This window comes from Protobothrops mucrosquamatus, unplaced genomic scaffold (genome assembly GCF_001527695.2).
Source record: "Protobothrops mucrosquamatus isolate PMUCROS unplaced genomic scaffold, P.Mucros_1.0 scaffold2571, whole genome shotgun sequence".
Taxonomy (NCBI): Eukaryota; Metazoa; Chordata; class Lepidosauria; order Squamata; family Viperidae; genus Protobothrops; species Protobothrops mucrosquamatus.
The window spans coordinates 4,747-17,123 of NW_015388629.1; the positions used below are offsets into that span (position 1 = coordinate 4,747).

Genomic DNA, 12,377 nt, shown 5'->3' on the forward strand with positions numbered 1-12,377 from the left:
CGAATAAAACCCCGAGCCAAATTCTTGTCCAGAAAGTCCCGCAACACGGCCAACTCGGGGTCCGACATGGAATACAAACGCCCCACTGGGAGAGGCGCATCAGGGACTAAATCGATGGGGCAGTCGTATGGCCTGCGCAGGGGCAATTGATCCGCCTCAATCTTGCTGAACACATCAGTGTAATTCGCCAGTTTGGAGGGCAAGGTGTCCCCTGGGAGACCTTCCACCTGGCCGGCAGACATGGCGGTTGTGGTCCACACACTGTAAGCTTGGGAAGGCGACCTCTGGGACCAATAAATCTGCAGGTCATGTGTCCGGAGCCACGCCAGTCCCAAGGCCACGGGGAAATGCAGGTTGGAGGCTATATAGAACTGAATAGTCTCCTCATGTGAACTGATGGCCATACATAATGGTTGCGTGGCGGCCTTAATTGGCCCAGATAGGAGCACTCGACCATCAATAGTCTCCACTAACATGGGCGGTTCCACCGGGCACCGGGGAACAGCCCATTTGGCCACAAATGCTGCACCTATAAAGTTTGTGGTGGCCCCAGAGTCAATTAAAGCATGGACTGGAATCCCCTTCGGCATCCCAGGGAGGATCAGGCGTGCCTCCAGTATCAGATGCTGTGGAGGTCCGTAGGCAGCATCTGAAGGACGTCGCTCAGTGTTGTGGGATGCCCGACCTAAAACGCCTTTCAGATGGGCTCGGGGCGTTTCCCGACAGAGGAGTAGGTGGCTTTCTCGGGGCAGACTCGGTCACTAACACCCTTCGTCGCTTCTTGGGGCAGGTGGCCAAATGCCCAGGGTCCCCACAGTAAAAACACAAGCCCCCCGAACGCCGTCTGTGCATTTCAGCCACTGATAGGCGAGGTCTGGCAGCACCTAACTCCATAGGCTCCTCCCACTGAACCGGAATCTCACGCACAACGGGGGCCGCACGAGTCTCTGGGGTGGCACGGCTACTCCTACGCTACTGTAGCCAAGCGTCAATCTGCAGACAGAGATGGATCAGCCCGTTGAGGTCCGGAGGAATATCAACACGGGCCAGCTCATCCAACATCTCGTCCGACAAGCCATCCTGGAAAGCGTCCACAAGTGCAGCCTCATTCCAGGCTGAATTCAGGCTCAGCAGCCGAAAATCGCTGATATAGGCCTGTAGAGGGCATCGGCCCTGCCTCAGAGCTTTCAAACATCGGGTAACAGTCTGCGTCTTAATGGGGTCCTTATACATCAGACGCATGTAATCACAAAACCCCACAAAGTTGTCCAACAATGGACTAGGTTGGGCTAGCAGGGATGTGACCCAACGAGCTGCAATACCAGAAAGGAGGCTTATCATGAACCCCACTTTATCCCAGTTAGTGGGGAAATCAGCCGCTCTCAGGCTGATAAATAGCTGGCATTGTCCCAGAAAGGCAGGAAACATATCCGGATTGCCATCAAATTTGTACGGCATCGCAACTGGGCATTTTTTCCTGGGTTGTGGAGCAGCAGGAACGGGTGCTTGCAGCTGGGCCACTTGAGCTGCCAACAAAGCCAGCTGCTGGGAGAACTGAGCATTCTCAGCACGTAGCTGCTCCATAATAGTAAGGGGTGGGTGGCTGAAGGCAAACTGTTCTGTCTCAGCCTATGTCCGTCCTTGTTGCGTCACAAGAACAACCCCTTTCTTATTAATAGGCTGGAAAAACCAACCCTTTTTATTTCATAAACAGTCCTAATACGTTTTCTCCAAAACAAAAACAACAGAATACTTTTCCAACAGATAATTGTTTTAAAAAGCAAACAGAGCAGGAGTTAAACAAGAAATTCACCGGTAAAACAAACAGACCATGATCCCTTGAAGTTTTTTGCAAACAGTTGCCTTCAGCAACCAGCAACGCCCACACCTTCCCTTTTTATAAAGCAGCCCCAAGGCGTGGCTTCTCAATGCCTTCTCCTCCTTTCTTGGAGTTGTCGTATTGACTCCCTCTGATTTGCTCTAGATAACTGCCTTTGTTTACAAGCATCTATAATGACATCCAGCTGTGAGTCCTCAAAGTCTGACTCATTTCCCCCATACAGCTGTGTCTCATCCTGAACATGATCGGAGGGGCCAGGCTCTTCATCCGACTGTGAGTCTTGTAACTCATCAGAGCCTTCCTCCGACTCTGATGGCTCCTCCTCCTCCTCCTCCTCCTCTGATTCCCCAGACTCAGCTGCCGGGATCACAGGCTGGCACAGAATTACAACAGGTCTAGTGGTTAAGACACCAGGTTAGAAAGCGGGAAACCATGAATTCTAGTCCCGCCTTTAGGCATGAAAGTCAGCTGGGTGACTTTGGGCCAGTCACTCTCTCTCTCAGCCCAACTCACCTCAGGGTTGTTGTTGTGGGGGAAAATAGGAGGAAAAGGGTGTTTTGGGTATGGTCACTGCCTTGAGTTATTTATAAAAATAATAAAGGGGAGATATAAATAAATAAATAAAAATATTCCAATAATATTTTCCCATGTCAAAGTATTTAACTTCAACAAAATCCTGATATTTCTTAAACCAAATGTATGATTTTTGTCTTAAAATACAAGCTAAAGAACAAAAGGCAATGGACATAAGGATGTGATGGACTTAAGAATAGAAAGATACAGCAAGGTATGAGTGAAATTTTGGTGTATAGACATATACATATACGTATACGTATACATACACACACACACACACATATATACATATATACATATATATATATATATATATATATATATATATATATATATATATATATATATATATATATATATATATATATATATATATATATATATATATATATATATATATATATATATATATATATATATATATATATATATATATATATATATATATATATATATATATATATTCAGATTTTTTTTGTGGCTGACAAAGAGTTAGTGGGAGACTAGTATAGCTATTTCAAGCTCTTTAGCTCTCATGACTAGCTGATGAGAGCTAAAGAGCTTGAAATAGCTATACTAGTCTCCCACTAACTCTTTGTCAGCCACAAACATTTTAAATTTACAATGTTCACAGTATGTGACATCTGCCTGCAAAACATACTCCTAGATTGGAGCGAAACACAGAACAGACTGTTTATCCTATACTTGGTAGACCGGGTGCTCCAGCCAACACACACATATAACAGTATATATCCAGAAGAGAAATATGTCTAAATTTAAGCCTGAACTCCATACATTTATTGGAGGAGTAAAGTTAACTGCATTAAACTTAGTTAACAACATATAGTTTTCATGTTTCCCAATTAAATATGGCAAGAAACCGAATCACTAATTTTTAGCAATTTTTGTCACCAAGGTTTTGTGATCTTTTCAGACGGTGCATTGTGGACAACCAAAAGCGGGGTTGGCAACCTATAGGATGAGGGTCCCATCCTGATTTATGATATGATATTACCTTGGCTTTATTTCAGAGCTATCTTGACAATGAACACAATCAGTACTATAGTAAATAATAGAAGGAATCTCTATGTAATAAATAACATATATAAATGAAACAAGCTTCATACCTTGATGCATTTACAGAGCTGCTCATGATATTTTTCTAACAATATGGAAAATAAAACAGCTGTATTTTTGAATGATACGCAAGAAAATTTGCAAAGCTTTTCTTGCACAGAAATGACAAAATAAAATTTTCATCTTATTTGTAGCCTTGTGTTAGAAGCACATCTCTTTCTATACTGCAGTAATTTGTAAGTCACATTCCTGGGACCATTTGTGAGAGGAAGCAGGAAGCAACCCTGATGCCATAGCAGACCCTTTAATAGACCTCCAGCCTCCTTGTTCTGTATTCTTGCACATAAGCCAACCAACCTCCATGAAATCCTATATAGGAACTTCCTCCTTCAATTCGTGACAGCTTATTGATGAAAATTACAAACACCCTGGCTTGATTCTTCTGTATTTTATTGACTTCATTAACAGTTGAATACCTGCAAGAAAAGAGAAATAGGCATCATTCTTTTGTGAAGTTAAAGCAAAGTCTTTATATTCACCTGCCCAATAGCTCCTATTATTTCAACACAGATAAAAGTTTATTTTCCCACCTCATTCTGATGTATGATGAATAGGTGGAGATAGTTCTCCATGAAATTAGAATATTGGCCTGGCGTATTTATTGGACTATGTAAAAATCTATGAACTTGGCTGGCTTATAATTATGGTTAAATAAACATATTACAGCAACTATTAATTGATTATATGCTCAGTATTGCTTATCAAATAGTCTCATCTAACAGGCAACTTACCTGGCTGAGGCAATGAGCTGGGCACTGAGCGATCCATTTTCAAAGTCAGTCTGAATAATGAGGATTTTACTCCCATCGGTCCTCACAGCAAAAAAATTCCTGAGAAAATACAGAAATGTTTAAATGAGCTTCACTTTGTTGCACAAAGAATGAATCACTCACATCCAGACCTTTATTTAAAACAAGGTCACCTCACCAAACACTCCAGCAGTTTGAACAGTAACATAACTTCATTGCAATCTTCCAATTTATATTTTACAATTCAATTATAAAACTCCTCTTATCATATGAAATTTATTCTATTAATCATTTATTTTATTACAAGCACTTTTATGTCACTTCAAAAAAAAGTATAAAGAAACATACAAATTTGCATTATTCTGCAACCATTGTGGATGATGAACACTCACTGAATATCCTTCAAAAACGAGTACTCCGTGTCAAATTGTTGCAAGAACAAAACTTTCAGGCTGTCTGAATCATGCTGCAATTCTGCCTCCAAAATCTTTGTGTCTGCTGCAGTCAGGAGCCTGGAGAAGGTTGTGATCTGTAACAGTTAAGATAGCAGGTTTTTCTGTCAAATATTAACAAAGTTTTCACAGGATGGTCATGCAGTCTCTTGTTTTTTTATTATCCAAGTGGAAATATTTTCTTCCCTTCCTTTCTCCTACACATACAGGTAAACACTTGTTTAGAGACCACAATTGGGAACAGCAACTTGGTCGTTAAGTGAAGCAATTGCTAAGTGAAATCTTGACTTTGCTTATGACAGTGATGGCGAACCTTTTAGAGACCGAGTGCCCAAACTGCAAGCCAAAACCCACTTATGCATTGTTGGGTGCCGGGTGGGCATGGCCCATTGGGTGGGTGTGGCCCATTGGGTGGGCGTGGCTGTGGTGGTAACGGCAGACTGGGTGGGACTAAAAAGTTCAATCAATCAAGTCCAACTTTGCGAGATCTTTTTCTTTCCTGTGAGAAGTTGAAATTGACTGATTGAATCTTTTTTTTTTTTTTTTTTGCACACGGCGGCGGAGGCCTAAAGCGAAAAGATTTTATAAAACCAAGCTGAAGGCCTAGGACTGGGGCGACGGCGCGCATGCCCACAGAGAGGGCTCTGCGTGCCACCTCTGGCACCCGTGCCATAGGTTCGCCACCACTGGCTTATGAGCTTATTTCAGCTTTCATTGGCTTTACACACCTATGAAAATCATAAATGTGAATATTTTTCATCACCATCATAATTGCAAATGATCATTTAACAATGGCTACCAGTGTAGACTTTGGGACTTGGCATAAAATCGGAAAGGATCTGAGTGACACTATCAATTAGTTGGTTACAAAAAGATCAGGTAATTTCTAACCATTTTAGTTTAGAAATTTTATTTATTAACAGTTTACTTATTTATTATCTAAATTTGTATAGCAAATTCCTTTGTTCTATTACTCAGAAATAGTCCTGAAGTAGTCCTTCGTTTGTTCCAAGGAAAGCTATGCTCTACTTCAAACATTCCAGACTCTTACACTGAAAGAAAAACACTGGTTTCTCAACATTTCTGCTACATATAGACATACTAGGAAAACATTCTGAAAACAAAATCTCATTTCAATTTGCTCAGCTAGAGTCTTCTTAAATCTTGGGATTCTGACAAGAAAGTGCATTTCTATACCCTAAATATTTCCTGCATGTATTTTTCATTTCAACACATTTAGTATTCAGGGTAAATCTAAACCGTACAATAACACAGCAGCCATCCAAATTTCTGGAAAATAACAATTCACTAATATAAAGAAACCATAGCAAGCTTTGGGGACAACTGTAATGGAGTCTGCCCATCATGATCATAAGTCATGACGATCATTAACAAATTGTACAATGCTTTCTGAGGCAGTCTTTAAGCGAATCCATGGTTAAGTGAATGCCATGGTCATTAAGCAAACCAATGGTTTGCTAGGGGCACATTTTTTGTGACAAGTGTCGGATTTTGGCAAATCCATCATAAAACATGGCCACACGACCATGGAATGCTGCAACCAGCCGTAAATGCTGCTGTGTTGATAAATACCCGAAGTTCTGGCATGTATGGGGGGGGGGAGAGAGAAACAGCCATCGGAAGTTCAAATCCAGTCACAAGTAGCCTCAAGGTATCCTTCCCTCAGCTAAACACACAAACTTGAAATTTTCTATATCAGTGGTTCTCACCCTTTTTAATGCCACGACCCCAACCGGTCGTAAGTCGAGGACTAAACCGGTCGTAAGTCGAGGACTAAACCGGTTGTAGGTCGAGGACTAAACCGGTCGTAAGTCGAGAACTACCCAACCGGTCGTAAGTCGAGGACTTTCCCTGCCTGGGAGCGCCGCACATGCGTGGTTCTGCCCCCTGCGCCGGCCGAGGCGTAGCTGGCAAGCGGCAGAGACGGAGAAGCCGACCACCAGCTGGCCCAGCCCAAGGGAGGTAAGGCACCCGCCGGAAAAGGGGGGAAAATGGCGGACAAAAAAAATGGCGGACAGCCTTGCTTGGCAACCCCCATGAAATGGTCAATCGACCCCAAATGGGGTCCCGACCCACAGGTTGAGAACCACTGTTCTATATTAATATTATTGGAGTAGTTCTGTGATTACATCAGAACAAGCCATTTTCTACAATCTATTAAGCAACAAAGATTGCTCTGTAAATACAGATGATAGTATTAATCATCATCTCAATAGCCTGGACTTGGTAAAAACGATTACTTTTCCTCATGCTAATGTTATTTTTATCGAGAGGGAACTAAATCTTGAAAACTGTTTGTATCTATAATCTCCAAAACAAAATATAAAGTAACTAGCCCTAACTCCTGAGGATAATAGAAATGTATTCTAATTTGGAGCATTTTAAAATTGTCTTTAAGCAACTCTTGCCATATATCATGCCAGTTTTAAGAATTCATCATATTTATGAATATGAGAAAAAGGGGCACGGGGGGGGGGGGGGAAACAGGAAGAAACTGTTTAATTGCAGTTTACCTCAATAAACACCGTATGGCCTCTAGAGTCTGACCGAAGGCATCCATGCAAAAATTCGGCAAAGGAAGTGTGTTGCTGTTGCTGAAAGTATATCTTAGCCAAGTTTTCTGTTAAAAAGTCCAGTTTAGAGTCACCGAGACGGACTACAGAATCTGGGGTGGCACAGTTCAAGAGGACCAACTGGGCCTGCTCTTGCACTTTCTGCCTTAGCTGTTGAGGGAGAAGAGACTCTTTCAGGTTTTCTGTCACCTGCAGGACAACCGAAGCGCAAGAGTCTGAATGGTAGCCAATGAAAACATCAGAAGGTGTGTATGTTTGTTGACCCATAAAATATTTCTCAGTTTTAACTGCTACAAAGTCATCCACCCATTTCTTCAGGTCTTCCACAATGTTCTTTTGCCACTTGTTCAGTACGGTATTAATATCCAGATAGTGTTTTTCAAGCCGGTTAATCAGTGGAATGGGAAACTGTTTGTACACCACCTCTTTCTCCTCGATGACAATCAGTCGAAATTTGGGATGCACTCTGCATTTCACTCGATGGGTCCCTAAACCTAAGTCAACATATTTTTGACCAGCAAGTTGGACATAATACTGATTGAGGGCATCATAGAGACTCTCATAAAGGTTTTGTAGGTTGAGAAGAACAACCATCTTCCCAGTCTCCATGCAGATTTTTACTCGGTTTATGTTCCTGCAAATCTGAGTGTATTCTTGATCTTTCCGAAAGCTGGAACCAAAAATAATTTCTGGTTGAGCATCTCTGAAGAAACACTGTTGGAGAATCTGAAGTGCTGCATAATTTTCTGTTAATACTAACAGATATCGGCATTCACCATCCTGGTAATTGCTATAAATGTTCTGCTTAACTAAATCAATTGTACTGATATCCTTATAATATTCATCTCCTCCTTCCGGAATCTTAGACATAAAAGTATCCAAGACTTCAACACCTTCTTTGCCACTGAAATTTCGGAGAACTACCTCTGCTATTTCACGGGGACCTGGAATACTTTCAGAATTTTTTGTCAAAGCAAAAAGCATTTTTACAAGACTGTAATAATCACGCAATCCAAAAAATTCCTTAATTTGTTCCTTACAAATTTCTTCATATGTGTTTGCAAAGATAGGAAAGAAATGCTCAACTCTTTGTAGCACAAAACGTTCTGAAGAGCAAATACCTTTTGCGCTTTCTATGAGTTCATTTTTATTCAGGTCTCCACGGGATACAAAGATGCCTCGATTCATCTTAGCTGGATCTAGGGCCCAGTTAGATATCCCAACGAAGGCAACCTTTTTGTGAGGAAGTGGATCATCATCAATGCAACCATCTTCTAAGAGAGGGTGAAGGGTCTTCAGAGGCATTTTGGGAGAGTCTTCTGCCAATCCAATTTCATCTAATACAACCACCGAGACATATTCACCAAGGTTTTTTCCTTCCTGGAAACGAGCACAATGTTTGAAAGTATTTATGATCCCCTCAGGGGTNGACACCAAATGGATCTGCTTAAGTTCCTTATAAAGGTCAGAATATGCTGCTTGACCCTGCATGGCATCAGCCACGATGGTCTTGGCAAGAGATTTTGAGCTGCCCGGCTTCCCAATAAGAAACAAAGGGATTTTAAGTTCAATGCAGATTACCATCATGAACACATTTTCCTTCAAAGCTAGGTTTTTTGCTATTCTTTTCCTCACAGGCACACCATTCAAAAAAAGATCCTGAACTAAGCTAATTTCTTCAAGAACTACTTTTTCATTACCATATGGTTCTGGAAATATTTTGCAGATTACTCTCCAGTATGCCTCTTTCTGTTCCAGGGAAGCATGGTAGCAAACAGCAACTGAAAAAATCAAAGACCAAATTATCCTGTCTCTCTGGATTACACTTTTAGGAGGATTACTTTCCAGATACTTCTCCAGATGTTCAATAAGACGTTCACTGTGGCCGTGAAACCATCTGAAGACTTCCACACAGCGTTCGACATCTCTGAGGCTGATAAAGCTGCATTCGTCTTTCTGCTTTCTCATGTAGGTCTGTGACTCAAAAAGCACCTCAATAATCATTTGGATCTCATTAGCAGACATTTTGATCGACTTGGCAAGCTTTTGCACAATTTGTTCTATGCATAGTTTTTCAGTGATATTGTTCAATTGCCCAAAATCCCACACCAGAGGTATCATGCTTGGTGGGAGTGCATGGACACGGTAAACAAGCTGCCTAAGGGGAATGGAGCCAAGCTTTTCACTGGTGTCCTCTGCTTTGACACGATAACCCAGTCCAGCTGACTCCAAGCGCTGGATCATTTTTAGTGTGTGTTTGCGATAAGGATTGCATGCAGCTATGATCTGTAAACCTGAGCCGGGCAGTAAAGGCTGTCCTTCTATTGTGTGATCACATAACACTTCCTTGATGCAGCTGACAGCTTCTGTAGTGTTGGCTTCATCAAAAAATAAAATGGTGTCAAACTGATAATTCGACTTATTGTATCCTGCCATATCTTCAGCTTCCCTCACTTTAGCATAGATCGCATCTGCTGTGGTACCTCCATGAACTTTGACAAGCTTCATATTATCAGCATTGACACCAATCTTACGCAGTTCACACAGGTATTTTATAAGCCTGGTTTTTCCACAGCCAGTTTCTCCCATCAGGACAACAGGAATTCCACACCTAAATCTCATTTCAATGGCCAGCATTTTTAGTATATTGTCTGTGGTAAGTTCATAAGTTTCATCAGGATCGGTTGGCCCCTCGATCCCCAAGACCATACAAAGTTTCTCAATTTTCTGAGCTCTGGTCAATGCATCAAAATTAATATTGAATGGAATTTTTTGAAGAACCAATCCCGTGTACAGCTGAGGGGTCATGACATTTCTCTTGATAATATTGCCATTCAAAGGATTGATGGCATCAATGCTGCCATTGATATTGTGCTGGAGATGAAAACCAATGAAAGTCATAGATACACGGTCTGCATTGAAGAATATGTATGGATGGGGTTCAGATTCCCACTTTTTCCGAAGCAAAAATGGAGCAAGAGCTTCCTCAGTAACTTCTCCGAAATCTTGCATTCCAGGGCTTTCATCAGAAATGTTAAGTGAAGGAGTTGCAAAATCCTTTGCCATTAAAATCATAAATTTGACCACAAAATTTTTAAAGCCCTGCAAAGTCTCCTGGACAAATTCAGCATTACAGAAAAGAGAGGTTTCACAATTTCTCAGCTGAAGGTTAAGAAACCAAGCAAAGTTTCTAAGTTCTGACCAAGAAGGATCAATCACGCCACAGTAGATCAAGAACAGCTGTAGGCATTCTCCTGGAGTCCCTTTCACTGAGCCTTTTCTATACTGGAACGCATCAAGATTTTCACCTCTGTTTTCTCTTATCAAATACTGGAATGGTCTCTGAAAAGCTTCACTACAGAACATTTCTTGATCTACTCCAGGATCACTGCTGTCATGAAATAAATTCTGAATATCGTTGTCCAGTACTTCTTTAGGAGATCTGCAAGTTACTTGGGGGAATACATCAAGGAAACTATAGTTCAACCCTGGAGATTTCTGAAAAAAGACCAGAAAAGGAAGGAGTTATAATACAATCAAAAGGTTTTTTGAATTTATTCTCCTATTTCACAAGCTCCATCAGTTTTCCACAGTATTTTCATTTTGTACTATGAAAATGGTTTGTCAATACTGCAGAATTGTAATTACTACGAACAAAATTATTTCTTTGCTACAAAAGAGTATGGGAAAATCTCTTTAAGGGTCCCTTGCAGACAGTTTCACTTTAATCCCATGTAGGGAGATGTTTTTCCCTCTGTGCCTTATAGTTTTTTTTCCCCTTAAGACATTCCGTAGGCACAACTAAGGGGAAATCCCTATTTTCTCCATTGTCTTACAGAAACCAGGTTTAAAATCCTGCTCTAAAATACTAAAAACACAGCAAATATATATTCTATGCCTCTGGATGTACTTACAGATCCTCTTTGTTTTTTGGATGAGGGGGACGGTTGCAGAATTTCTGCAACATAGAGGTGGCACTGTTTCCGAAGCCAAATTTTCCCATCTGTATCTCCCAGATATCGTAAGATGAAGAGCTTGAACAAAAATTCTGAAATTCCAGTCTGAACCTGGAAGAATACAGAAACATAAGGACCATACAAATAAACAGGGATGTTCGTCCTCTAGATATAAGAATATCTTCTCATAAAAGGATATATTGGATGAAAAGGAAAATCTCGTCAATCAAAACTGTGACATACTCACAGAAGAAGTAATATCAAAATGCAGAATCATAGGCCGTTTCTGGGACTTTTGGTCCAGGAGTAGAAACAGAGAGTTCAGGATTTTTCTTTCATTCACATGAGGATCAATCAGCCGAATGGTTCTTAAAAGAACTCTGTGTCCTTGCAGTTGTGCTTTCATTTTTTGATGCAGCCTCTTTATATAGAGAGACTTTCCTATAGTTTTTAACAAAAAGCATTTAAGATATTGACAGGAAAAATAAAAATAAAATAACTAATTCATTTGAGACTGAGAACTCACATAGTCTATACAAATGCCTAGCAACTAATATAGAGAATATACGGAACATCAAAAAAAACCAATCTAATTGGGGGTTTTTGTTTCAAGTTATAGATAGAATGAATTTTGGGGGGGAATTTTTGTCCGCCCTTAAGGCTATTTATCAGCAGCAATCAGCACAGATTATAGTTAATGGGGGGGTAACAGAAGCGTTCAAAATTGAAAAAGGAACTAGACAAGGATGTCCATTATCTCCATTGTTATTTGTGTTAACAATGGAGATTCTGTTAATTAAAATCCGGGAGTCTTCTATAATAAAAGGAATTAAGGTTAACAAGATTGAGTATAGATTAAGAGCTTTTGCAGATAACTTAGTGTTAACATTAACTCAACCAATAGATTCGGTAATTGATTTGGTTGAAATTATTGCACAATATGGAAAAGTTTCTGGTTTTAAGATTAATTGTAATAAGACTAAAATATTACCGAAAAATATGTCTATGAATGATAAAGATATGTTAGCTATGCTTACAGGTTTTGAAATGGTTAAAAAGGTAAAATATTTGGG

At 40.5% G+C, this 12,377-nt stretch overlaps 1 protein-coding gene across 1 annotated transcript in view; it reads right to left on the reverse strand.

Annotated features, from left to right (window-relative positions):
- Positions 1-972: 972 nt before the first annotated feature.
- LOC107295919 (E3 ubiquitin-protein ligase RNF213) overlaps positions 973-12,377 on the reverse strand; it is an 85,777-nt gene continuing 74,372 nt past the window's right edge. Inside the window, exons 22-28 of the mRNA XM_015825253.1 lie at positions 11,552-11,745; positions 11,247-11,415; positions 7,289-10,836; positions 4,695-4,831; positions 4,285-4,383; positions 3,807-3,969; positions 973-1,080 (exon numbers count right to left, since the gene is read on the reverse strand). Of these exons, the coding sequence (XP_015680739.1) occupies positions 973-1,080; positions 3,807-3,969; positions 4,285-4,383; positions 4,695-4,831; positions 7,289-10,836; positions 11,247-11,415; positions 11,552-11,745 (4,418 nt within the window). The remainder of the gene's footprint in view (positions 1,081-3,806; positions 3,970-4,284; positions 4,384-4,694; positions 4,832-7,288; positions 10,837-11,246; positions 11,416-11,551; positions 11,746-12,377) is intronic.